Source organism: Pezoporus flaviventris, unplaced genomic scaffold, assembly GCF_033815535.1.
Source record: "Pezoporus flaviventris isolate CSIRO_AGI_PZ_B2104156 unplaced genomic scaffold, CSIRO_AGI_Pfla_v1 ptg000078l, whole genome shotgun sequence".
Lineage (NCBI taxonomy): Eukaryota > Metazoa > Chordata > Aves > Psittaciformes > Psittacidae > Pezoporus > Pezoporus flaviventris.
Genome location: NW_026892626.1, coordinates 10,632,991 through 10,660,357, shown reverse-complemented (window position 1 = coordinate 10,660,357; position 27,367 = coordinate 10,632,991). Strand labels below are relative to the sequence as shown.

The following is a 27,367-nucleotide window of genomic DNA, read 5'->3' as shown; positions in this document are numbered from 1 at the left end:
TTGGTAGCAATCGGCCTGTAATAGTTGAGAGGGACATTTGCTTCTGTCACTGAAAGGCAAACAGGAGAGGCTGCTTCCTTTACTGTACCAGGGGCTGTGTGAGAGACACACAGGAAGAAAGGAACAATGACCAAGATTTGCATTTGCTGAGGGGCTGAGTACATTGCTCCCTTGTGAGCGGGCCAAGACCTTCAGCACATGAATTCTTGTGATTCATCCTCCCCCTTGGTCTACCTCTCTGCATCCAGCATGGTACAGAGAACTCTGTGTGTTTATTAAGACACAAAAAAGTCTTTGCTTGTTACTGTAGTATTTGGGTGCTTGGCTCAGGCTCCCAAGCTGAAGGGGAGTACAGACTGATCTGGTGAATCAGTATTTTCACTCTCCTGCCAGACCGCTGAGTGACCTTGGGCAGTTAGCAGCTGCCTCACCTCTCACCACCTCAGTTTCTGTCAGATTGCCCCCTTTTACTTTGAATAGCATGTAGGTATCGACTGATGCAAGGGCAGGATATTATCGCTTACGTGTGGCTCAAATAAAGCCAATGACTAAAATCCAGAATCAGCAAGGCAGAGAAATTGGAAGAGAAAAGGGCAGAAATGTGAAATCCTGCCTCTGCCTCAGCTGTTCTCTCCCCACTGCCCTGCCTGAACACTGGCAATTACAGCCCAACACACCATCCGATTTACTCTGTGCCAGCCATACTGAGAAGTTCAGGTAACCCCCCAAGGCATAATAAGTGACATCTAAACAAGCCCACGCATGTTAGAATGAGTCTGTTTAAAGGTTGCAGATCTTTTGTGCTGGAGAATGGATGTTTTCAAGCAGACGTCTGCCTTTGGAAGGCTCTGGATACTGAAGCCTAGTATCTAAAGGGGCAGGCAAGAAATCTGGAGAGGGGCTGTTTATAAGGGCATGTAGAGACAGGACAAGGGGGAATGGCTTTAAACTGGAAGAGGGGAGATTTAGTTTAGATATAAGGAAGAAATTCCTCCCTGTGAGGGTGGTGAGGCCCTGGCACAGGTTTCCCAGAGAAGCTGTGGCTGCCCCATCCCTGGCAGTGTTCAAGGCCAGGTTGGATGGGGCTTGGACAACCTGCTCTAGTGGAAGGTGTCCTTGCCTGCAGCACGGGGTTGGAACTAAATGAGCTTTAAGGTCTCTTCTGACCCAAACCAGTCTATGGTTCTATGAAGCCTGGTGAGAAAAGCAGCATGCTGCCCGCTCTCAGGATGGACAGGCATCAGTCCTGACTGCTGATAACACCATGTCAGCTGTAGCTGCCCAGTTTCTCATTAGCTCTTTAACATAAAACCGTGGATGCACAGTGCAATGTGGCTGCCAGTCTCTGATGTGTCTCACAAACATACTCGAATGACTTGAAAAGGCAAAAAAGTTTTGCTGCTCAGGAACATCACACACTGAAGCTGATGGTCCTTCCCTTCCCCAACTGACTCTTTACAGAGTTTCTAGGAAACCATGTCCTGGGCAGAAGGGTTACATCTGTCTCAAGAGTTGAACTGTGGAGAAGCTGGAAAGCTGGAGATGAGCTACATGCTGGGAGGTGGGAGGCAGACACCAAACAGATCCCAGCATTGCCTTTTCAGGGCCTCATGCACTCACAGGCCTGCTCCTGTGTTCTGCTGCCTAAGCAGACTGTAAAATGTCACTTGCACGATAAAGAGGCACTTCTCATTTTCCTCTTCCCAGCACTGAGCTGCTGTCCAGGGCAGGTTGGACAATGTGCATTGGAAGTACATTTAGTGAACGCATCCAGCCCATTGCAAATCTCCAATTGTCACAGGGCTGCAAATCCTCTCACCCCTGAAGTCCCCGAGATGGTGAGGTGTGCACACGCAGCAGCCCTGGGAGGTGATTTCCCAATGCACGCTGCCTGCACACAGGAATGCCTGCCTGATTCCGTGCCTGCTCACTGTCCTGTGTCCTGCCTTCCCGTCACCTTGCAGGAGCAGGTAGAGCTGCAATCAGACCTGTGCCACTCTGCACTCACAGAGGTGTACGCGTGCCATGCTGCACACGCAGGGTGTGTGTGTGTCTGTGTGTGTCTGTGTGTGTCTGCGTGTCTGTCTGTCTGTGTGTGTGTGTGTGTGTGTGTGTGTGTGTGAGCACACCCGCACTGCCCGGGTGTCCCCTCCCGGCGGTGCAGGCACCCCGTGCAGCCGGGACCGCTGGGTGCCAGGAGGGGTGCACTGACCCTTCAGTCCAACCGGCGGCACCGTGCCGTGCCTTTCCGTGCCGAGCAGAGCCGAGCCGAGGCGGGGCAGGGCGGGGCGGTGGGAGGGGGCTGGCCGCGGGACCGTATCGCGGCGGGGCGGCGGGCGCAGAGCGCGGAAGGCAGCGCACCGTACGGTAACGCACGGAACCGCACCGCTCTGCTCGCTGCGCACCGGCGCCAGGCGCTCCATGAGCCGCCGCCGCCGCGGGGGGGCTCGGCGCTACGCTCGCTCCCCGCCGCCGGTGCCGGGATGTGACTTGCGGCGGGCTGGCGGACAGAGCTGCAACAGCCAGCAGGTGAGTGAGCGTGCGGGAGGACCGGCCCCCGGCCGCGGGGCTGTCCCCGGGGCGTAGTGGAGCCCTCGCCCTACTCCGCTTCGTGCGCTGCCCGCGGAATTGGCCCGGTGGCCGCAAGCAGACAACAGGCTGGATGTGGGAGTCCAGGGAGGGATTAGGAGGGATATAGGGCAGGGCGGGGGGTTTGTAGCAGGGGCTGCGCCCCGCGGAGGGGAGTACGGCAGGCCGGCGAGGAGGGGAGAGGAGTTCGAAGACAGGATGGGGAAAGAGAGCAGGGACAGGCGGGGGAAGGAAAGACTGGGAAAAGAAATCCAAGAGGGAAATGAGCGAAGGGACAAAAGAGAGGAGGCTGGAGCGGGCTGCGCTCGCACGGGAGGAGGAGGAGGAGGTTGCAGGCGGATTAAGGGGACACCGGGGAGGACGGGGCTGCCGGGCTCCGCACCCGCGCCCTTCCGCGCCCGGGGGTAGCTGCAGCCAAGCCGGGCACCGTGTCGCGGTTCAACAGAACGCTTCCCGGCGGGCGCCCAAGGGCAGCGGGGCCGGGCCGAGGGCAGAACCTCCCGGTGGCCGCTCGCCGCCGGTGGTCGGTCCCGGGCCGGGGACAGTGAGACCCGCAGAAGGGCTGCCCAGCCTCAGCGGTTTTCTCTCCAGTGAGTAAAACGCCCTGCGTCTGTATTAGCGCTCCCCGAAGCCGGGCAGCGATAAGATTTAGCACTTAGGTGAACCCTTTGTTTACACCTGGCCTAATGTTTATCCCGAGGCTAACAGGATTTCCTGCGTGCTGAACCTAAACACCTAGGCTGGTTATCATCGCTCTAAGACTACTACTGCTCGGTGATATGCATGCTACTTACCAGGTGTTCTCTCACTGCATCAAAAGAAACAAAGTGAAGGAAATCCATCTGTCGTGAGGCTGTGACATGAACAGAAACAGTCTGAGAATTAGCAAAGAAGAACATTTATTATTATCACTGATTGCTACCAGTAGTATAAAGAACATTAGGCATTATGGTCAGAAGTATCTGGGCACGGGTGATGTACAGAATCTGACTTAAGAACATTGTGAGCACCTAGAACATTAGAAAGATCATATTATATTCAGAATTGCAAAGTATTTGTAAGTGAAAGCAGTGCTTTTTGTACATGTCCTTTTGGAGTGGGGTCTTGCTTTCTGTGACCGTGAGGCTGTACACAGCATGATGTGTATTATTCTAATGCAGGGGATGTCTCAACCTCTGCTGTATTTTTGCATACAAAGCATAATTGCACTATTAATTATTATTCTGGAAGTACATCTCTTGAGTAGTCTGAGCTCGGCTTGGCGCTGCTGCTCTGTTATCAGTCCTGAAGCTTGTTCTTCAGATCTGATCAAAAGGAGCTGGCAGAGATCCGTGCTGTGATTAATTCCTCCTCACTAGTGGCTCTCCACAACACTTCGTGGTGGGGGTGGTTTTCTGTCAGAAATTGTACAGTGAACCAGTCTTCTGCCTATGTGTGGCAAAGCAGGTTACTATTTGTGCTACTATCACTTTTATTTACTAGGCTGTTATTCTTCTCGGTGCTTGGAGGCATCTTCCTGTATCAGTTGATTAACATGAAGACTCAAAAAAGGGGAACAAATAATACATCTAACCATGAATAGCCTAACCTCAAATCTTTGCATTATTACAGATTTATTCTTTCTATATATTCTCGAACAGCATCTTTTTGACCAGATGATATTTGCAGTTGGAAGACTTTGACTATTGAAAGCCTCATTGATTTTTAACCATGACAACTTTTTGATGACAGCTGTGAGATTCTTCGTTTGTGCTTAGTTGCTTGTAATTGTACTTTAAACCCGCTGGGGCAGCTTTGTGCCTGCAATTTCTGTAGTGATTCTACACCAGTTAACATAGAGGACTTCACTCTGTTGAAAACAGAGAGAAGATTGTGAATCAAAAACTGGGGACTGGATTTGGAAGCTGTCCTGCAAATTGTTTGCTGCTTTTGCCTGAAGTGTGTGAGGGTTATTGGTTCATTTGATGTGCTTGTGATTGGTCTGGGTTTGGGTATATTGGCTTAATAGTTTTCATGAAATACAATTTTGGAGATGGATTTTGGGGAAACAAAAATAAATCTCAAGCTGATTTCTTCCTGTATGAACAGTTCCATTCAGCTATGTGGGGATATATCAATGTCACTTATGGTACCTATGCTAGAAATCTGTGACATTGCTGTGTTACTGTTGCTGTAGCTGTCCGGTAATATAAGTGAAGTGTCAGCCTAATAGAGTGCTGTTGTTACTACCGTCAGGTTGCATAACATTGCAGAGCTAATGTAGATACAGAGGTAAAAATACTACTCCTCTACAGTTGCTGATTTAGGTAACTGTTGGTGGTAGTGTGCAGACAGAGGATTTTACTACAAAATCTTGAGACACACAGGACTCTGCAGTTCTACCCCGGCACCAACTTGAGGAAGACACTATTTTAATAAAAATCTCAAAGTATTTTTCCAAAACAACTTTTCTGATGAAAAGACTTTCTATTTCCCCCTTAAATTATTGAATCTATGGCTTCTGCTGAAGTAGTGGCATTCCCTTGCCAAACTTGCATGTTGTAATGCAGTGTTTTCCCTTGTTCATACGACTCTCTGGGTCAATGCTGAGTACCAGTGCTAGACAGAGGATTTGGGTTTGGTTATTAACGCTGCCAGTCTTTACCTAATCAGGCAGAAATAAATAGTAAACAGGTTGTAAACATGGCTCTGTTGATAGCAGTGGTGAGGAAAAGATTCCTTGTTTGGAGATTTTTAGGCTTGCAAGCTTTGGTGTGGATAGGATCTAGTGTTTAGCAAGACTTACTTGGTAGGAATACAATTTCAGGCCAAGAATACCTGGCAGTATAAGGAAGTATAAGTTAGCAGTCCTAAGGACTTTGTGGTCAGTACTACAGCTAACTAGGAGCTTTCTAAGAGAATCACTGTTGATCTCCATCAGTTCTCCCAAAAGTAATTTCACAAATGGAAGTAACTTGGGAAAACTCTGGAGTTGAACGTCTCTGCATTTCTGACCATGTATTTTGAATTCTTAATATTTTGTCACGGATTAATTCCCCATTTCCAAAAGAAACTACTTCTTCATGGCAGGGGAAATACTAAAATTCATTAACCCTCCCTCCCCCTCTCCCAAACACTTCCAAATAGGAAGAGGAAACAAATGATGGGCTGACAATATGACTGCTTACCCATGCAGCACAATCTCCATGGAAACAGACTGTCCTAGAATAGCTCAATCACATGAGGGTTACATGACATGAATAAAGTAACCAGGAAACTGGAAAATATCTTAGAACTGGACATACTTCCAGTTAATTCATTACCCCGCAGGTCTTTGGAGGATAGCTAATAAACAAAGCTAGTATTGAAACTGGTTTAGTGCATGCATATCATAGTTTGTAATTGATAGGGTAGTGGAAAATTAACATAATCCTCACTTAAGGGCTGTTTATTGTTTTCAGTTTGGGGCAGCATCTAGAATGAATTTTGAGTGATTTTCCACATGATCCCGTCTTGAAATTGGTACCAGTGGTTCACAGCATTGCCTTAGTAGGTCCTGGTGGATTTCCTCTCTTTGTGTCAGCAGGTACTTACCGTTTCACGCTTTCTGGGACATTTTGGGTATTCTAAAGAGTGAATGCACTAGTTGGAGCAGGAACTGCCTGCGCACAGAAGGAATAGTAAAATCGCCTTCAGAATTTCCTTCTAGTTAATTATGTACTCACAGGGCAAGGAGATTTATTGAGTGTAACCATACTCAATACCAAAATGAATACATTTCACTGATGATTAGTTTTCTGTCTGTAAAGTCAGTATTTTTAACATGAGTGTGGTGACAGAGTCATTGAGAAGCCTGTTACACATACAAGATACAAACAAGTAAATATTCTACCAATTCCCCATAAAGAAAATAACAGCTAGGTATTAAAAAAAATAATCATTAGTCATTAGCTGCAGGTCATTGCATCATTAGAACACTGCGGCTCTTTCCACAGTGCAAGGATACTGTAATTTCTATGGGCAGGCACAGATCATCAATTACCCTTTTCCTGCTTGTCTAATCCCAGATTACCTTATTTGTTACAGTTTCTACTTCTGAGATGAAGTATTTGCTAATACTCTTTTTGTCTGCTGTATGAATGAAAACCATAAAGTCGTTATGCATTTATATCAGTACATTTGCTGTCTTGGTGTCTCTAATAGGAAACTGTAATTTCCATCATGCATCTCCTGGCAGAAGCCAGAATAGCCATTGGTCATTGTACTGTGAAAGGGGAATGAACATCTGTTTGAAGACTGGGATCCCCAAGATGTAACCTTGGTCATTACAGAACTGTAATGCACAGGAAGAAAACCTCTAGTTCAGAGCTGCAAGAGACTCTGTAAGGTTTTGGCTACTCTACATAAACAGGTTTTGTGTTGGTTATGACTGATGGTGTTCAACACAACAACATTGCATTGTTACTTTAAACCGCTTTCAATTCTCGTTAAGTTTTTGACATTTTCATTAAATATATTTCTGACTTCTGAAACATCTTTAGATGTGCAATCACTTAGGGCTGTTTGTCTAACTTACAAAAGAGGTACCAACAGTTTCTCTGCTTCTCGCTCCGTGTCGAAAACACATCACATGAGCCACTGACTAACATTACTGCTAGTGTATATGGTGCTTTTCTTCTGCATGGTCATACCATGCATATGGAAGTTAAACTCTGAACATTTTCACCTAGGCATGTTGCTCACATCAATGCACATAATCCTGCTGGAACCTGCAGCACTAACTGTGCAAGTGAAGGTTAACAGCGTCAGGTTTCATGTCTGGTGCATGAGTTGTTACTTCAGACTGCCCTTATAGGGCAACTATTGCTGGGACAGATTGCTCGTGTAAAGGTTACATTTTTAATAGTCTCATTTGCCATGCTTTGCTTCATAAAAACAAGTGCCATAACATATATCCTTTTAAAGCACTTAACCCATGTTCTTCCTAAAACTAAATTGGGATTCGTTCAGGCTTTTGGTCTTCGCAGTTGAGTGGGATACATTGTGTTCCTAGAGAGTTCGCCATTGTTTGCTCTCTGGATCAGGGAAGGTGATGCTCTGTTTTTTGTTGTTTGTTTCCTTTGAATGGCTTTAGACGTGCTAAGAAGCACAATGAGTCATTCATTTTTGATTACTTGATTCATGACACTGCATGTGTGCACCATTGTCACAGAAGATGGGATTTCTCTAGCCAACCATTCCCATTTGCAAATGCAATCTAATACCTGGGCTTTGGAAGAGGATGAAAGGAGTGAATAACTACCTATTGACTGAGCATGAAAACAAGAATTTCCTTTATCAAAAAAGCACAAGGTTTATTTTCCTGGGACTACTCTATCCTTAAAAAAAAAAAAAAGAAATGATTTGACTTGGCCTTTTTTCCAGTGAAAGGAGCAAGGCTGTGACTGAAACTATCTAATTCTGGTACAACTTATGCTTGCACCAGGCCCAGTGCAATTTACACAAGCTTTAAGCACCTGACTTTGAGCAGTAATGTACTCTAGATAATACATTATTTTGCAACAGAATACAGAATTTCCTCTGGTTGTCTTTTAGGATATTAGCAGGGGCAATGTTTGTAAGTGTTGTTTTCAATCAGTGCAAACACAGTAATGACTCAGTTGGCATTCAGAGCACAACAGGCAAAAGCAGCTTTCTGGGAGGGCAGCAAAGGGGACCCGGGGTAGGCTATTGCCAGCTGCAAAAACCCAGTAAACACAGGCTACTGAGACAAGCTGTGCTTCCAATTGCTGTGAAATCCTCCAAAATGAACTGTAGCTAAGCAAACAATTATTTTGTTGTCTCAGACAGAAAAATGAAAACCTACCGAGCCATTGGGTTCTTCCTCCTCTTCGTGATCAGCTATGGCTCTTCTGAAAACTCAAGTACATCTCGAGGATGTGGACTGGATCTTCTCCCTCAGTATATTTACCTGTGTGACCTGGATGCCATCTGGGGAATAGTGGTGGAGGCAGTTGCAGGGGCAGGTGTGCTGACCACGCTACTGCTGATGCTGATTTTGCTGGTGAGGCTGCCCTTCATCAAGGACAAAGAGAAGAAGAGCCCCCTGGGAATGCACTTCCTCTTTCTTTTTGGGACTCTAGGACTGTTTGGGCTGACGTTTGCTTTCATCATACAAGAAGATGAAATGGTGTGCTCTACCCGAAGATTTCTATGGGGAGTTATCTTTGCTTTGTGCTTCTCGTGCTTGCTAGCTCAAGCCTGGAGACTTCGTAGACTAGTTCGCCATGGGAAGAGTCCATCTGGCTGGCATCTAGCTGGTGTGGCAATCTGCCTAATGCTCGTTCAGGTCATTATTGCAACTGAGTGGTTAATACTGACAGTTGTCAGAGATAACAAGTTGGCCTGCAGCTACGAACCAATGGATTTTGCTATGGCTTTGATTTACGTTATGTTCCTGATGGTATTTACCATGGGATTTTCTCTTTTCACTCTCTGTGGGAAGTTTAAGAAATGGAAGAAAAACGGAGTATGCCTCATTATAACACTTTTTTTTTCCATTCTGATTTGGGTAGCCTGGATGACTATGTACCTCTTTGGTAATGCTGAGCTAAAGAGAAGAGACAAATGGAGTGATCCCACTCTTGCTATTGCACTGGTGTCCAGTGGTTGGGTGTTTGTTATTTTTCATGCCATCCCAGAGGTTCACTGTACCATCCTTCCATCACAGCAGGAAAACACTCCCAATTATTTTGATACTTCACAGCCAAGGATGCGTGAAACTGCTTTTGAGGAAGATATACAGCTTCCTCGGAGCTACATGGAAAATAAAGCCTTTTCAATGGATGAACATAATGCAGGTAAGAATTTACTATAGAGGACTATATGTTTCTGTAGTAGCCAAGAAAATGGGGGGAAGCAATAGAGAAAATACTTATGTTTGGTTAAAATGAGTCTTCTGCATGTTGTTTTTCATTGAAAAACTGAACAATTTCAAATGCAAAGCCAAAACTGAAAGCCTATAAAAATCCACTGTGGGGAAAAAAATAGCCCCTATTTTAAAATCATTTAAATAATATTTGTTGTCATTATTAGTTAACAACATTTAATATGAAATAGTTTCCAAAACCCCAAGAAAAAAATGAAGTGTTCTGTTACAAAATGCTCAGCCTCTTGAGCAACAAAGTAATTATTATTAATTGTATTTCCATTAAAATGGAATTTAGTGCCACTTTGTGACACTTGGGGGGGGGGGGGGGGGTAAAAAACGCAGAGTGGCATATAGACAAGGTCAAAGACAGTATTTATTCTTAATGTCTGAGCAGAATATGCACAGATAGAGGTTTTGAGGTAGTTGTTACTTTCCTTGTCATTGCTGTTTGGTGACATAGAGCCATGTTTGATGACCCATTGTTACAATTTGCAATGATAGTGGTTTTCAGTGGTTGATGGAAAGACCAGCAACAACTGGTTGCTTAAGAGATCCAAACCACTGCTAAATGCTTAACCCATGTGAGAAAATACACAGGGATGCTGATGTGAGCAGCTTAGGGAAGCATGAGCCAAACAGTCTTCTGTAGCGCAGGGCGCAGTCTGGTGCTGTCCCACAGTTGGATAAAGGATTTTGTTACTAGTCACACTGCTTTTTATTCACTCTAATTGAGAAGTGTGGTATTACAGCAATGTTCCCACATTGCTTTGGCAGCCCCCAAAAGGCACATTATCCAGGCACTTCACCTTCCTATTCATTTTTACATATCTTTTATTTCCTCTGAGTTTGATGTTTCCTCTGGATGTAGACCAGATGTGGAGGGAAACAGCACACTTGTCTGGCACGATGTCAGGTCAGGAGGGCGTTTTTCCTCTAGTTTAACACGAACTTTAAAGGTCTCCTTCTAGTACAGAAGCTTTGAACAGAAAGGAGTTAAGTTGTGTGAGTATAATTCCAAGGGCAGTGGTAAAACAAGTGAAAAATCACATGGATAAAAGAATGATTGTTTATTCCAAATGTTCCAGAGCCACAGAAGCAGCTTCATGATGAAAAAGCACTCTTTTTTCCTTTTTTTTTTTTCCTTTTTTTTTTTTTTTTAGCGTCCTCTATTCCCTATCACATTAATGTCCCAGTAGGGTAACTGCAATGGCTTCAGTGGAGCTATTTCTGACTAAAGCATATCTAAGAACAAAACCAGATCTTCCACTCTGTATTATTCCCATTCATGCATAGACTTTAAAAAAGAGCTGGAAGCTCCTTTTTAATCTGATCATTCAGTGATTAAGTCCTTTAGTGAGATGAATAGATGCATGATATCTATAAAACCATTGTCATGTCTATTATAGTGCAATTTATGTTCTCTTTTAATCTATCTGAATCTTACATAGTACAATACAAAATAGATTTTTCTTATCTGATGCCATTATGAATATTTTTCATAACAAATGCATTCCTATTCCTATGGCGTGTGTGATAAGGATACATACATTTTTAATAAATCAAAACAGATTTATTATTCCTAAAGTGATTCTTTACAGACTTACAACAACAGGGTTTGGAGTCAAAACTTTCTAATATGGTAGAGACTTAAAGTAAATACAGGTAGCAATATTCCAGTCCTGTAGTATGGCTGCTGAAGTGTTAGTTTAAGTCAGATTACTATACTGATGGGTGTCAGTGGCTAAGCAATTGGAATCTATTAGCAATTGTCTCTCTGCAGGTATGTAGAGAATGTTCTCATTTTTATCATTTAATTAACCTCAATTAAAGAATTCATCATTAAGAGCTTGGAAATGAAAGGAAAGGTACTTGCTTCAGTTATACTGAAGAATGATGTTTAAGAATGAAAGATCTACTAGTTGTAAAATTGTGGAAGACATGATAACCAGAAAACACCTCTTGGTTCCCTGACTAATATTTGTTTCCAGAAGTAGTTAGGTTGCAACAGAAAACATGCTTGAATAAACGTATTTTCAATTCTTGTTATTTCCATTAATACTTGCATAAAGAAGTTTAGTAATTTTGCTTCCTTTTTTCTTTCTTAAAGAAAAAAAAATATATTTTAAGCAGCATTTTAAGAATCTGAACAACCTTTAAACTGTGGCTCAAACAAGCGTGTGTTTTCCTAGTCTCTTTCTTAGCTCCAAGTTATACATAACAAGAGCTGCTATATTCCAGGAATATCATTAAGCATTTATAAAGCAAAACTATTTTAAAGTCAGTTATTGAAACATCATTTCAACAACACATGATCTGGGATTTTAATATTCATGATAGAGAAGTTGAAATACCTACTTAAAAGAGTTCTTTTCATACCAGTGTCTTGTAAAAGTGTTAGTCAAGTATTTAGAAACCCTGGAAAAAAGCAACTGGAAGTGCAACACACCAGAAACAAACATCAATAGGACAGCTTCTGTAAGGCAAAGAGAATTTGCCTTATATATGACAAATCTGGATGTGCAATGCAGAATGCTACAGCTGTCAGGAAACCCAAGCCAAAGCAGCTCTGGTACTCACTGAATTTCATTTAATAACTTCTAGCACTGCAAGTCACGCTTGGAGCCAATGCCTAAACCCAAAGTTAACAAAATATATGTGTTAAAAGGAAACTTTGACACGACACTCGCTCAAATCTTCTTGGCACTATTTTTTCTTCTTACCTATACGTACTCTATGTAAGTAGATGCATTCAATAGTAATGGAAAAAGTACAAGGAAAAATGGTAAAACTGGTATGAAGAAAGAAAAAAATCCACAATGTATAATTTGTCCATAAGCTTTGTCTCCAATTCTGATGTTTAAAGAATTTTAGACTTATTGCAGGAATAGGGAAGGAAAATTTAGCAATATGGAATTGAATTTACTGGCTCTTTAACTCTGAAATGACCATGGAAATTTTGTGTAAATATTTTAATGACGGTATGCATTATAAAGAGATTTTTTTTTTTAATGTGTACTAGCAAATACCAGTGCAACCATTTGTGTTTAATACACAATATGAATCCAAACTGCAAAGAAAGACTGCTACTGACCCCAAGATGGTTAAATGTAAAATAAAAAATAATAATTCTAGTTTAGGCATTTCTATCCATTATTCTCCCAGTGTTTTGCAACAGTATCTAATTTCAAACTGTAGAGAGAGTGAGGGTCTGTGTGCATCTGAAGTCAACAACTGAGCATTTGCAGGGCTGGATTTCTACATTTCTGTCCTAAATCAATAGCGCTGCTCATCTCGGTGCACAACCCCCAAAGAGAGGACTGGCAGTGGATAGATAAGAACATATGGCAGCAGGATCCATTTAAATCTTGTTCCACAGAGTGCAACTATATTAAGTCCTGGCTTCATTAAACCCTGTATTGAAATTCTTGTAAACTTCAGCTCATTCATGATTTCAACCAGAGTGTAGAACTGCCATTTGAATTAAATGTAAGAGAAATTCTTGCCCCAGGTGCCTGAACTAGGGGTGTTTCTATTTACCAGCTCACAGATGAGTATTGCCCATTGTAACCACACAAGTCACATGGATAGACGCGCTCTGTTCCCTGGCCACATCTGAGTTCAGTGAAGCCATTATTTACCCTGAAGTAAAAAGAGAGTTTGTATGTGCTAGTCCCTGGACTGATTTAGAGAGAAAGAAGCACATCCCTAGCTATGCATCTCTCTCATTCAGAATCTACATTTTGAATCCAAACTTGAGCTCAAATTAATGGAGAGGCTCGTGTATTTCTGGTATAAACATTCAGAAGGACAATCAGTATCTTCTCTTTTGCTTCAGTCCTTCGCCATGTTTAAGCTATTCAAAAGCAGTACTTGCTTCATGTTTCTAGTTTCTCAGAGTAAATATAATCTGAAACATCTGGAAAATCCTTATATGCTAGTCATGCTGAAGTAATGCTCATGGGGGTTGCGAGCATGCTTACTGGCTCGAGCAATGTTTTGGATCCCTGTCCTCTGAATTCGATAGAAAGCAAAATGTAAGATCATTTTACTTAACCCCACCGTATCCAGACCAATACAGTAAGTGCTTTGCAAAATACACTGTGCAAGATACATCAAAGGTTTCGTACTTAAAGCATTTAACTCGTATTGAAATGAGATGAAGCAAACTTCAACAATTTGCTTCCAATAGACTTTTTCCAGTTCCACAACAAACAATTTATGTAAAACTGATTCTTCTGAGATCCGTCCCCAACAATGTAAGAAAAACAGCTGTTGAAAAGCAATGTGAAAACTGGTATAGCACAGAAGTTAAAATTGGTGGCAGAGTTTCCTATCACTAAACTGGAAGCAAGACACTTAATGATTTCAAAGGCAATGCACAGCGTTAATTGTTTCCTAAGAACTATCTCTTTTTTTCTAAACACAGCACTAAGAACAGCAGGATTTCGAAACGGCAGTTTGGGAAGCCGACCCAGTGCTCCTTTTAGAAGCAATGTTTATCAGCCAACTGAGATGGCAGTTGTGCTAAATGGTGGGACTGTAAGTATCAAAAATATGATGATTTAAGAAATCCTTGATATGCACTGACATATACAACCACTGCTAACTAAAAACCTGATTTAAGCTTATTCACAGCAGGGGGGAAACCTTCATGTGAAACCTGTGGCAGCAAGTATGCATGTAATGCTTCCCTTCCCTCTAGAAAAGATGTAATTACTAAGTATTTTGCATTTCTTTACTTGGCCATTCACATTTTGCAGTGTAGCTTGAGTGAACCAAGTTCTTTGAGACTGTATGTTCAATAGCCCTTTCAAATTAAATCTGTGTTAAGGTATTTAACATAACTGTTAAGTGACACAATTTCTAACCTGGTTTTTTTCTCAAGATGATGTGAGTCACACAGATGTTTACAGGCCAGTACATTACTTTAAATAAGAATCACTGTTGCAGATAGTGCTGGTCTTTCACCTATCTTCCATTTTCTTGTAAAATATATGTAATTCTTTGTAAGGAAGTTACAGAGGTGTATATCTCTGGAAAAGAGATTAATAAAAGACAAACAGAACATTTTAATAGCATTGATTTTCCTTTCTTAGACAATAGTTTGGCATGCCATTCTTTGATAGACCTGTTTTTCTGTAGCCTGGTGGTTGTAAGAATGGCTTAGTGATCTGATGCCAGACTTTCTAAATGTTTTCCCCATGATGTGTAATTTATACTTGCAGACATTTCATATAGCAGACATACTGTTGAAAAAGAAGAATTTTCATCCCCATATTTTTCATGCATATCTACATGCTTCTTAAAAATCTACCCATGATCCAGTTTATACTCATATGAATTGGGTTTGCTTTATTTTGAATCATGAGCTGATTCCATAACTCAGCCTCTACGTTTCAAACCGAATAATGTGAACTGATTGCAGGTCTCTTTTGGCTGATTTTAGTGAACAAGAGGGACTAGATAGAAGGATTCTCCTGTAAGACAGTGGGAAACATATCAACTTAAATAAAATGAAAAGACTGGTGTTTTGCTGTCAGTAATGAATAGCATCCTCCTGATGCTTGGATTCATCTATGCCTATGTTTTCTGATACCAGACTATGCAGCTCAGGGAAAAGGCTGAGAAGCTGGAGGATTTCTTTTTGGGTTGGGTTTTTGTTTGTTTTGTGGTGGACACAAAGGTTAACGGAGATAGTAAAATGAGAGATTAATGTGTGCATATAGTCATGGTTTTTACAGAGACGTGAATGCTCTGTATGGGTGTAAGATGAGTTTGTATCCCTTTGCTGTGGAACCACAGTCTGGAAAGCTGTCATGTACATGTAGCATGGTAACACTGATTTTTTAACAGACTAGACCTCTCAGTTATGGGTTTATTATCCTTATTTCCAGATACCAACTGCTCCGCCAAGTTACACTGGACGACACCTCTGGTGAAAGGCTGTAGGCTGTAGAGAGTAAAAATCCTTATTGCAGATGTTGTTCCCTGGCAATGTGTATTTGAGGGAGGAATCCATAACAGTACCAGAACAAAGCAACAAACCATCCAGGATCTTTCGAAATCCTACAGAGGATTTTGTCTAAATGTGAACACTATTGAACTAATAAGATAATTGCAGAAACAAAATTGGAAAACTGAAGCTGAATCTAATTTAAAATAGCAGTAGGCACACCTGAAATTGGAAGAGAGGGATATTGTATTCTGAAATGTACGATATTCTCTTGTCTGTAACTAGTGTGTGAGGCAAGCCTGCTTTTGCTGGTTGCCAGTTGCTTGCAAGATACCCTCCTCTCACCTAAACTTAGTTCATGTTGCCACAAGAGATTGCCACCACAGCATGAAAACATGCCGGATTTCTTTCCATTTTGCTCCTTTTCCCCTCATTTCAGACATCATGAGAAGTATCTTGTTTGCTTCATTATCTAGCTGTACTGTACAGTCACGTAACATCGTGTGTAGATAAGCACTGTCACTCTGTGGCAACTAAATTACCATTACATTGTGGGCTGATACTCTTTAAAAAGCTGGTGTAGGAAATGCAGTTCTGGAGGGATGAAAGGTCTATGTATGTTTCAAGCAAGTTAATGGAGCTTCTTGAGGCAGAGAGAAAAAGCATAGGTCCAGCACAGAGGCAGCTCTCCTTGACCACATGGGACAGATTCCCGGTTATTCCAGCCTCAATCCTGGGTGCAAGGAAAGAGCTGCACGTTCTCACGTCTCCTACAGACGAAGCCATGAAGCAAAACTATGGAAGGATGTACTCTTGCAAAGACTTAGCTGGGGAGAGAATGTGTGACTCAAGTTTTCCAGGAGGAGTTCATTGTGATGGTGGATTAAAGGCAACCCACTGTACTGTCCAAGCCAGCCTGTTCTGGGTGCTGATGGTGCCAAGCAGGACAGCAGTGGCAGCTAAGAAGCACTGACCACCTTTCAGGAGAAACTCAGCAACAGATAGGGTCAAGACCTTCCTTTCTAATCCCTGTTCGTATGAGTAGTCCCCTTGACTGCAGCTGTTTGTGCATTTCAATGTGGTTGTGCATTTTAGTGCCTAGCTAATAGAATCTCCATGCTGGAGGTGGTTTGTTGTTGTTTTTGTGTTTTTTGTTTTTTTTTTTTAATGTGGTTTCTTCCCTACTCTTCCTCCTTCCCTCCACCTTTTTGGGTTGATAGAAGGCAGACTTTCTCAAAGCTTTTTCTTTGCTTTTTCTAGGTTATTTAAAAGGTTCCCATTGCCCATTGTTTGTGCCATGGTTTTCATTATGTTTAAGCAATCATTCCTTTATTTAACATTTAATGCATATCGGACGTTAAAAACATCATTGTATCCTCACTGTTTGGCCAATGTTAACCCTAGCTTTCCTTGATACTAAAAGCTAATTGTTTTTACTTGAGGGCATAGGAAACGTGTAACAATTAAACTTTGCATATGCTGTAATAAATACATATATTTTCAAACTAAAACAAATATAATGTACAAATAACTGAATAACTTGGTAGCTTCACAGACAGAAGTTACTTGCTGTATACTGCAAAAGAAAGACAAGCTTTTTATTTTTCAAGAGTCTTCCTGATTCTTCACGTACCTCCATTTCTACTGAATTAGGAACCTAGTCCTGCAGACTTGTACTCCCACCAGTAGTCCCATCAATACCAGTAGGTCTACATACAGGTACAGAGGCTGCTAGACCAGTCCCTAAGTGTTGCACACAGATATAGATGTATATATATAGAGAGAGAAAAAAATACATATTGCCATTCTTGCCATGATCATCTTATGGTGTTTTATTTCAAAGCCTTTCTGTTCTAGAAGCAATGTTTTTCTGTCATACATGAGTAAAGGAGTATGTTAACTCCCCCCTGCCCTTCTCGCCTCGAGGCAGACGAAGCATGTGCTTGGTTTTGGGATTGCTTGTTTTATTTTGTAAGTAACTAGATAGCCTTAGCAACCAAGTAGGGTAGGGGTGGATATTGCATGCTATCCAGTGACTTAGAAATACATTTTGCTTGCTTTAAGCAAAACTTTGATCAAATAAGATAGTATTTAAAATAATAATAGTTACCCAGAAGATGCATCATTTGGAACAACAAAAAATCTATTACCATCACTTGCCTGCAGAAATTTGCTTTTAAAAAACAATTAACACCCCCCCCCCCCCCAAACACGCTCATAAAACTCTATGGTAAAAACATATAAGATGACCATGGCATAAATGGTAGGACAGCTTTCTTTTCAAGAGTTTATTATGCTACAACCAAGATTAATGAATTACAATGCACATTTTTATAGACCTTGGACAAAATTGTACAACATATATTTATTTTAAACATTTTTTTATTTTCCTAGATGTGACTGATTTGATAGAGTTCCCAGTCCTGCTCTGACAAAGTTGTTTGGCATTTGAGGCCTGTACAAAGATATGGCCAGATCCTACAAGCTCCCATGGCTAGTCTCATTGGGTTAGTCATGTGGACTGTTCATAAAATTAAAAGTTAGCAGGATTGGGTTTAATTTGTGGTGGTGAAGGTGTGGCAATAGATTAGGAGGGTCTTTATTTTCCAATTTCATGCAATTAGTAATAAGCAACTTTTTTTGTAAGTTACTAGTCTGTGATGTAAAAATGCCCCAAATAAAACTGTAATTGAAGAAAGGCACCTTTATGTTAACTTGTATTTTTGTTACAGTATTTACTTTTGCCTTTTATGAAAGTTACCTAGAATGTAGAGCATCTGTGAACAACATAATAAGTAAGTAAGCACAAGCCTTTCACAGTTCAGTTAATTATAATTAGCTTTTATACTATAGAAGCTACTATGTTCTCCCTTGATGGTTATGTGCTCATGATATTCACATGCAGGAAAATGAAACCATAAAACATCTGATAAAACTACTACTACCAATACAAGATTTAGAACAACTGGGTTTTGATCAGTGGCTGGAAAAAAGGTCAAAGCTGTATTTTAGAGATCCTGTCTGCTTTCAGATGAGTTGAGGGAGCTTGACATTTGCCAGAAAATATGTAGTATTTTAAAAAGAAGACTCTCAGTACATACAGTTGTTTATAGTAACAAGGTACACAAACTACTATAGAATTAGATGTTTCTGGTTTTAGTCTAAATGGAGGCATCTTGGTTGGCTTTGTTCAAGCTTGATGCCTTGGGTTCTAACCAAAGGCCACGCAAAAGGGAGCATTGTAGCTTTTATAATAAAACAATTGGACTATTCTACCAACTTACAGGATTACAAATCAGGTGCTTTTTATTAATTGATGAGAGCTGAAGCTCATTTTTGATAGATAATATATATTTATTAAATATATTAATGTGTGTTTTATAACGTGCCCTTTTTTCCGCTGATTGTTGCATACTGGTATCTTATTAAATACATCTTTAAAGGATTTTCAAGACAATCAATGTGTAACATGATGACTGTACATAAGCATACAAAACTACAAAGGTTGTAAAGCATGGGCAAATGTTTTATTTTCAAAATGCTGTTCTTAACGAGAATAAAGGCTTTACTATTTACTTACAATGCTTGTGTTAACTTGGTGCTAAAATCTGCCTGAAATGTTTCTATTACAGTAAACTAATGGTGCTACAGATAGCACCATCCTGTGTGTGCTACCGTGAGTGCAATTCTGCAATATAAACTAAGTTAAACTGAAGGAGACTGGCTCTCAGAGGCTAGGGCCACATTCCTCCACCTCTGGCCACATTCCCATACTTACCCTTAGCTCTGGCACCTATCAGACCCACAGGGAGCCAGTCAAGGAGCTGAGCAGCCAAACTCTTAACACGAGCAGGGATTTTTTTTCTTCCCAGTTGGCTCAGCAGTTTCCTGTACTGGCTCAATTGCTAGTGCTTGTGAAAAGGAGGGGCGAGGATCATACAGCTGGGGTTGAAGAATGCAGGTTGAGAGTTTTTCTTAAATGGTTTGATTTTCCTGATCTGGTGCAACAACCAGCACCACCAACCAGGAAAATAATGAGGGCAGGTACTGGCATAACACTGAAGACAAGGTCCACGTAAGTGATGGAAGAAATCCATGTTGAACCACAGAAACAGCTAGGGGCTAGCCATGATTTATCATCCTTTCATTACAAACAACCAAACCTTTGATTGACTTGCATGGAATTAGTAGTAGAACTTGCAACTATCTTCTCTAATTATGAAATTAGAAAGGCCTAAATAGGTCTCTGCTCAACAAGACTGAGTTAAAAAAATAGTGAGGACTCCTTAGCCCCAACCTGATCTTTATTCTGCTCGCACTTTATGTAAGTATGTACACATAAACAAGATCACTGAAAATGCTCTCACTGTAATCTTAATTTTACACTTTCTCAGTACATGTGCTAAGTGATAACAAAAGGGACTTTGACTTTTCTCCCCTGCAGAAATGCAGAGCAACCCTCACTCATTGCTATCAGTTGGAATTAGAGTGGCACAGCCTTCCTGAAGTAAGATGGTTAGGAACAGAGCCTGGATTTATGTAAACTGTCACAGCTCTACAGAAGACAGTGAAGCGACTTTGTTTATACTAAACAAAGAATCTTGCCTTAGTTTTAAAACTTGCCTGCATGTGGGTGTAACCCCATTTGTTACATATTGAGTTTTGTCTTTATCAGAAAAGCTTGCACAAGAGCATTCAGAAACACAGACTCAGTATTTTTGGTTAAATGTGCACAATTCCATCTGGTTTAACAGAATTGTGCTCGCTTTGACTAGGGCTGAATTTTGTCTTGGCATGATCAGTCCTTACATAATCACCCTTTAGATTTATAACACCTCACATGTAGAAGTAAAACTGTAATGCTAAGAGCCTTTCTAAATCAGTACCACAAAGGTGAGCCCATGAGTCTTCTGTTTTGTGATACTGGTGAGAAAACTAAAATTGAGATGTTGAATCACTTTGTGTATGGTCTCCTAAGCCTTCCAATTTGCTTCCCACTGCAACCCCATAAAATATTACTTAACTTTCCAAAACAGCCACAGAAACCAAAAAAGCAAACATCCATACATCCACAGCAAACACTGCTGTTCAATAAATAATACTAACGAAAAAAACACCCAACCCAACAGACCTATTTCTTCTGTGCATGGCATTTTTTTGACACAGCTTCAGCACTCAAGATACTTGCACACCGTTCTCAGTGCCATCTGTGGGAGTCGTGCATGTGTAGCTAAGGGCAGAGTTGTTTGCTACTAAGAAATTAGTGGATTGTAAAAAAAAATTAGTGAAAGAAGCTCTTTGAGGTTTTTGCTTTGAAGAATTTTCAGTTAAAAGTCAGCACTGAAATCATACAGTTCACCTAGTATATAAATATATTTTTGTCATTTAGGACAACAAGCAAGGTCAATAAAGAATAGTTTTTCTATGATGTCTCAGTGGAAAGAAGAATGTTATCCATGTGATTGCAAAGGGTCTGCCAAATCGGAAAAATCAGTCAAACAAAGAGCACAGGGTTGCTCTCTGGAATAAACAATTCTAAATGAACAAAAGCTCTACATAAAAGTAGAATGTCCCACCCCCTACTGAAAGCTGTTTTCAAAGCTCTGTATTCTTTCAGAATGCTGTAATACAGATTAACCTAATGTTTTTCTTCTGCTGATACAACAGTCTGGTTCCTCGGTCTACTTCTGTGATTTCAGCTGTCATATTCTGTTCTTAATATTTTTGTATTTTACAAACTGCCTTTTAACTTATAAAAATCTGTTTTTCTCTCCCTACCCTTCAGAAAATGCATCTGTACCATCCACCTTTTACATCAAGCAATTTATATATATAAATTATGCTAGAGGCAAAGGAGGCCAAATAAGCCAAAAAAATCCCCTTTTGGCTATACAGTTTCAGGAGAGCTTACCTACCCTTCCCAAGGCATGCAACCAAAACCAAGCAAACTCAATCCTCTTGGTATGTGCCTGGAATACTGGGATGCATCAGACCCGTGTGCTAATTTAAGGTGCTCAGTGTGCTACCAACCTGGGAGACCTCAGCTCATTGAAAACATACAGGAAAAGCGATGTATGAGGAACAAAGACAATACCTTAGAAACCCAAAATATGACTGCAGTGACAGGATATGCCCTATGTTCTACAATGGTCAAGGCAGTACCTGTCCAGTGCCTTGCTGGCACAAGACCCTTCTTGATTTTAGGGCTTTTGTCTGTACAGCTGGTGAGGAGAAAAACCAGAGTGGGTTAAATAACTCATACAACTATGAACATCCCATGTACAAAGTACTAACTATTGCATTGGATTTTATCTAATACCCCTTGATGTGATGAGGCTGGCCTTTGCAAAGATTCCATAAAAACTGCAACAAGTTCAAAACCCCCAAAGCTCACACACACTGTTCCACATTAAAATGAGCAAGTTTTAGGTAGCTGCTAGCAGTTCTTTTAGTCAGGAGTGCTCATGTCTTACCATAACCTGTGTTACTTAAGCATAACAATTTCAAATCACGTAACACTAACCAGCAAGCACAGGTTGTCAGCATGAATCTGGAATTCAGACAGTTATTGAAATAGTTTTTGACGTAACCTTGCTTCCTATGCAGATAGAAAAGTAAGATGTCCTCAGGATTCGGCTAAGCTGGAAAGAAGCTCCCTAGCTAAGTCCTCTCACTAGAAATTTCCATTGGAAACTGTATTTTATGGGCTGTGACACTTCAAACTGAACGAACTTAACTAATATTCTGAAATTCCCAAGGAAGATGTTTAGTTTGTATATTAGCATTGCTCCTGTGAAGTTTAGAACAATTTATACCAACTCATAATCCAGCCCATTTCTTTCTGACAGCATGTATCTAAACCCAATGAATAGTGTAAATGTCAATATGAACAAGTAGCTTACAGCCATGCCATTCATATGCTGAATTTTAACCACTGCAGGCTTAGGAGTCCTGTCATTCCTTCAACAGAGCAAGAGAAAGACCCATTTCTAGTTTCAGTTGCATTTAAAAATATAATAAAAGTTGAACTTTAACAGCACAGTTCCCATTTTATCCCTCTATGTCCCTTGTCATTGTGTGCAGTTATGCTGGCAGATTCCTACCACGGCAGAGCTGCGATTCTATTGCAATGGAGACAATTTCTTTTTCTTCACAGAGATTTCCTGCATACTGGGGAAAGGCGTATGGACATAACGGGGCAGAACAAACTGCCTGAAGGTTGCAACTGTGCACTGCTGCCAGTCTCAGGGAAGTGCCAAGAGAACCATTTTCACAGGAGGCTGGATCCAGCTCCCATGAAAATTACAACCACCTTAACAATCAAGATATTTGTGTAACAGAACGTGTGAAAATTACCTACAGAGAATGCATAATCACTAACGTAAGGAGGTACAATGTAAGATCTAAATAGAAGTAATGCAATCATGATCATTGGCAGCATGATCACAGTATTGCATACAGTTTTAAAACATCAGCTCCTGTTTTGAGTCCTGAGACTGAGGCCCTTAAGTGCTATGATAGTGTAGGTTAAAAACCCCTGACATCTCACTTCCCGTATTACCGCTTCTATCTATATAGGTCATATAGTTTCTACTCTCAGGACAGTTGAATTTGTCAGCACTGTTTCAGTCTCATTACTCTTACTTTTTAATACAGAGCAAACCTGATTAAACTATACTTTAGTCGTGTGTTCTAAATCATAGGACACTATAACCACTGCTACAATAACAAGCACTAGAGGAGACTGTGATTAATTTCCTTGGGAGTGCGCTGGGGGTTGCTCTGAGGAGGTTAGCACAACTGTTAAGTGTTATTTTTGACTTGCTACTCCTACTACAATAAAGTTATCCATTAGTTTGTCTGCCACGTTCCTTGGAAATGCAGCTCATTTGACGTAGTTTCTCATGTATGTGTCGCAACGTGGAGGCACAGGGAATGGCTAAAGGAGGCTTTGAATGCCTTTGGATGTACTGTTTTGGTTAGCTGCTAGGAGTGGGATACTCAAAAATCTGCAAAACTCCTATTAGACATCTGAGGATTGGCCTTTGTTCTATTTACAAATGCATTAAATTCAAACATCTTTACCACCTATTCTGCATAATAGACACAAATTTCCCTCATCGTAATGCACAGGACTGGTGTTCTGGTTTGAGACTTAGTTGTTTCAGCATAAAAGGGAACAAACTGACCTACTTTGTACACTACTGTATAATAGAACTGATTTGTGGCAGTAGCTTATGAAAAGTTTATATACCCACACTGTTTTGTTTAAATAATAAGAAATATGAGAATGACTTTTAGTAATTTAAACATTTGACAACAGTAATGAAAAATACCATAGACCCAGCCAGTAAGAAGATGAAAATCCATTAAAGAAAATCTATTGGAATAACTTACTAGCAAGGGCTTATTGTAAAATATATATATATAGAATGGAGTTTCATCCTCACCTCCCAATGAAATGCCAAAGAAGCCTGAACATGAAATTGGAGCCACCAGCCATCTTTCTGAAATAAGACCTGACTTTTAAAGAGACAGTTCTTTATAAAGCCTAGATAATTTTAGCCTCTTACTACTAGAAGTCAGCATGTATGCAAGCATCAGTGAAACCTTTGACTTCAGGAAATCTCAGTCACCAGTGATAAGGAAATGATGTCTTGAAAAAAGGTTTATTAAACAGACAAATAAAATAATAAACCGGGAATAGTGCCCATAGACATTCCTTCTACTCATGGATCTGAAACAGAACTGTCAGAGGATCACTCAACAGGAGAGGCTTCTGCAAAATGGATATATAAAATTGATAGGACAAACATAATTCTCCAGATCAGCAACAGAGTTTATAAAATGCTCAGTCTTGCCTCCATGACTTTAGAGAACAAACAATTTCAGGGCATTTTCTAGTTCACTTAGGACCAGATTAGGGAAGCAAGAGCTGACACTGGGACTCCCAAACACCAACATCCACTAAGGGAGATGGGGAAAAAGATGGCAGAAAGAATTTGTCCAATGCACCATGCTTTCCTAGTATTTTGACAGAAAGATTAAGAATTCAGTTGGATATATCTGGATGGCATTTTAGAACTTAGGGTCTACAAAGAGAAAAGAAATATTGGAAGATACAAGCATTAGACTAGATGAAGAACTGACACGAACACCTGAGACTAGGAGAGAACAAACTACACAGGATTAGATGTACTGGATACTATATGGCTACTGATTATGCAAGTGCCCTCCAAATCACACAGTGACCTGAGATTCATGAAGAGACAGGCACAGAAACACAACAGCTGAGGAAATAAAACTGAGAGAAAGGTTCAGAATAAGGGCAACCAGCCCATCCTAAGTACATCTGATTAATGCAGGCTTTCTCCATGAAATAGTCAACATAGGAAAAGAGAATGGTGAAAATAGAAAGAACTGAGCAGAAATGAAGAGAAACCATTCCAGAATGGCAGCTCCCCAGCAAAAAGCATTTTGGGCTTTATAGGCAGAAGCCAACATAGGCAGAAAACCAGAACACCAGATTTGCTGGGCAGCTTCATGAAACCTTCATTTACACCCATTAGCCCCTCCTGTTTCTGAAATGTTTCCTGCTTGCAAAATATGATAGGTTCTGTAGTCATCAAATTTAAACTCTGACACAGACTAAAACAAGTGATTAGGTAAAGAAAAAAGGAACAGTTACACTGAAAGAGTATATATATACTAAAGAAAAAAGGAACAGTTACACTGAAAGAGTATATATACTATATATAACCTAAGTGGCTAATGCCAGTGTCTGGGTTTAAAGGGAAGTCTGGGGCAAGTAGCTGCATGTTCTGCAATCTGTCACTCACTTCTTGACTGATCTCTGAATCATATTTTAAGACTCCACTATCAGTTCATGGACTTCCTTTTCTTGCCTCCCCCCCCTGCCCCAAGAGTCTCAAGTCTGTTTTTCCTGCAGGGCTTTGGGGGTTTTACTTTTTAACTGGTGACAGTCTTTTCTCCAGGCTTTTACTGCATCTCATACACATAACTTTTGGGTTTACATCTCTAAATGACTAACAAAAAACACCAATGTATTTTTCAGTAAAATCTCTCCCATTTTTTCACTGTTACCTTGAAAAAGGTTAAAAGAAGAAAAAGAGAAAAAAGATTGCAAAACCCATGAAGAATTTTTCCTCCTTTGAAACAGAAAAACAAACAAAACCTGATATTTCCATAATCACAGAAAAATCACCACATTTCAATTGTCTCTTTTCCATTACAAATCACTATTAACAACTGCAGAGTGATGGGTAAAAATACCCCTTTGGTACTGGAGGATTAGTTCAGACTTGTGCCAGCAGATACAGAGCTGTGCCTCTGCAGCACAGTTCAGCAGATCACAGAACAGGTATTTTGCAGCTTATCTAAATGATCATCTTTCTTTATTTTTTAAACATTCCCAACATAGCTCCAGAAATTCAATGTACTGCAATCTTTCTAACTTTTCAAAGATGTCTGAGGCTGGGTGTGGACCAATAAAGAGGAATCTGTATCATGAGTCTTATGACTTTTATCACTACATTCTCAGCTGTTAGTGACAAGATTAAACTTCCAGAAACATCTCAAGCATCCTGAATGAGGTTTGATGAAAACCACCACATACTCAGCCCTCGGCACTGCTTTGTTCTTGGATTTGGTTTTTTTTCTTCCTTTTAAGAAGAAATATTAAGGTCTTCTGTGCAACTGAAACCTTATACATGTGCTTTTAAATCAAAAGCAATCAATACATGAACCTATTTTAAGCCATTTTGACTGCAGCACTTTTGTTTTCAGAAAGAAACAACCAAATACCTGTTAATACAGTAGTGCTTAAGGAAAAAGGAGAGCCAAATTCTTTTAATCGCAGTGTCCTACTGACAGCAAATAGCTGTCCACTTCAAACCTGTTTATAAGGCTCAGACTGAAACAAAATAATTTGAGGAAATACTTTCAACATGTCAGACCTCAACATAGATATGTAATTGTATATATGCTAGATAATATAACAGGTATATTGAAAGTGTAAAACCAGGAATATGGGCAGGTCACCTCTTACAAGAGCTCCATAATGATATTAACTGAATAATTGCAACTACAGTAAAAGGAGGGCAGAGGAAATCAGAAACAAATTATTTTGCTTAAAATCTTCCTAAAAAATTACAATATTCAACTCCCCTTCGTAAAAGTGAGGGGAAAATAAACCTGAAAGAAACTCTCACATAAACCTGACAAATTCCTTACCCTTTACTGAGCTAAATTTCCTAGATAATCCACAGAGTGGATCTTTAAAAATTTCATTGCTATTCAGGCTGTGTTTTCCTAATCCAGCATTATTACCTACAGTACATTTTAAGTATATTTTTTCAGCCTACTGTAAGATGTCCAATATAGATATATCCCCTTTCCAATATTTTCCTTGGGAAACTACTCAGCCCTGCAAACATGCATGTGATTGTAACTTCATTTATGGCCCCATTAGTAAGGATCTATTACAGCATGTGACTACACTCATGTTTATTTGTTTATGGAATGTATTCCAAGAAGTTTTACAGTGTAGCCTATTTGTTCTGGGTACTGAATTTAATGTTTTTCCCTTCCTCAATTCATTCTGCTTTGATGTGATATGATTATTTACTTTGCTACAATTACATGGAGCCATCCTTCATAAGGGTGCAGACCAGACTTCCCCTGTTCAGCTTGGTAAGCATATTTAGCTTTCGAATCCTTCCTCATAATTCAGGTGGAGACACATCACAGCTGCATAAGGAGCAACTGACTGTATTTCGTTGCTTCTTGACAGTATGCATCTGTTCCTGCTCTAGTGCTCCTAAAATATGCAGCCTGTTCTCCCCTTTATCTGCAATCTCATTCATATTTTCAAGGATTTTCCTGTGACAGAACAG

The 27,367-nt window shown here is 40.5% G+C and overlaps 2 protein-coding genes and 1 long non-coding RNA gene across 3 annotated transcripts in view; 2 read left to right on the top strand and 1 right to left on the bottom strand.

The window, feature by feature from the left end:
• Positions 1–2,337: 2,337 nt before the first annotated feature.
• Positions 2,338–19,034, top strand: GPRC5B (G protein-coupled receptor class C group 5 member B). Its single transcript, XM_061473994.1, has 4 exons — positions 2,338–2,529; positions 8,415–9,428; positions 13,926–14,038; positions 15,394–19,034. Exons 2-4 carry the CDS (start codon positions 8,423–8,425, stop codon positions 15,436–15,438), a joined length of 1,164 nt encoding a protein of 387 aa, XP_061329978.1. The 5' UTR covers positions 2,338–2,529; positions 8,415–8,422; the 3' UTR covers positions 15,439–19,034.
• The window catches only part of IQCK (IQ motif containing K), a 49,113-nt gene continuing 32,023 nt past the window's right edge, over positions 10,278–27,367 (bottom strand). Inside the window, exon 9 of the mRNA XM_061473996.1 lies at positions 10,278–10,475. Coding sequence (XP_061329980.1) covers positions 10,450–10,475 — 26 coding nt within the window. The 3' untranslated portion in view covers positions 10,278–10,449. The remainder of the gene's footprint in view (positions 10,476–27,367) is intronic.
• Positions 24,410–26,231, top strand: LOC133279823 (uncharacterized). Its single transcript, XR_009746989.1, has 2 exons — positions 24,410–25,135; positions 25,180–26,231. It is a non-coding gene; the product is annotated as an uncharacterized LOC133279823 (long non-coding RNA).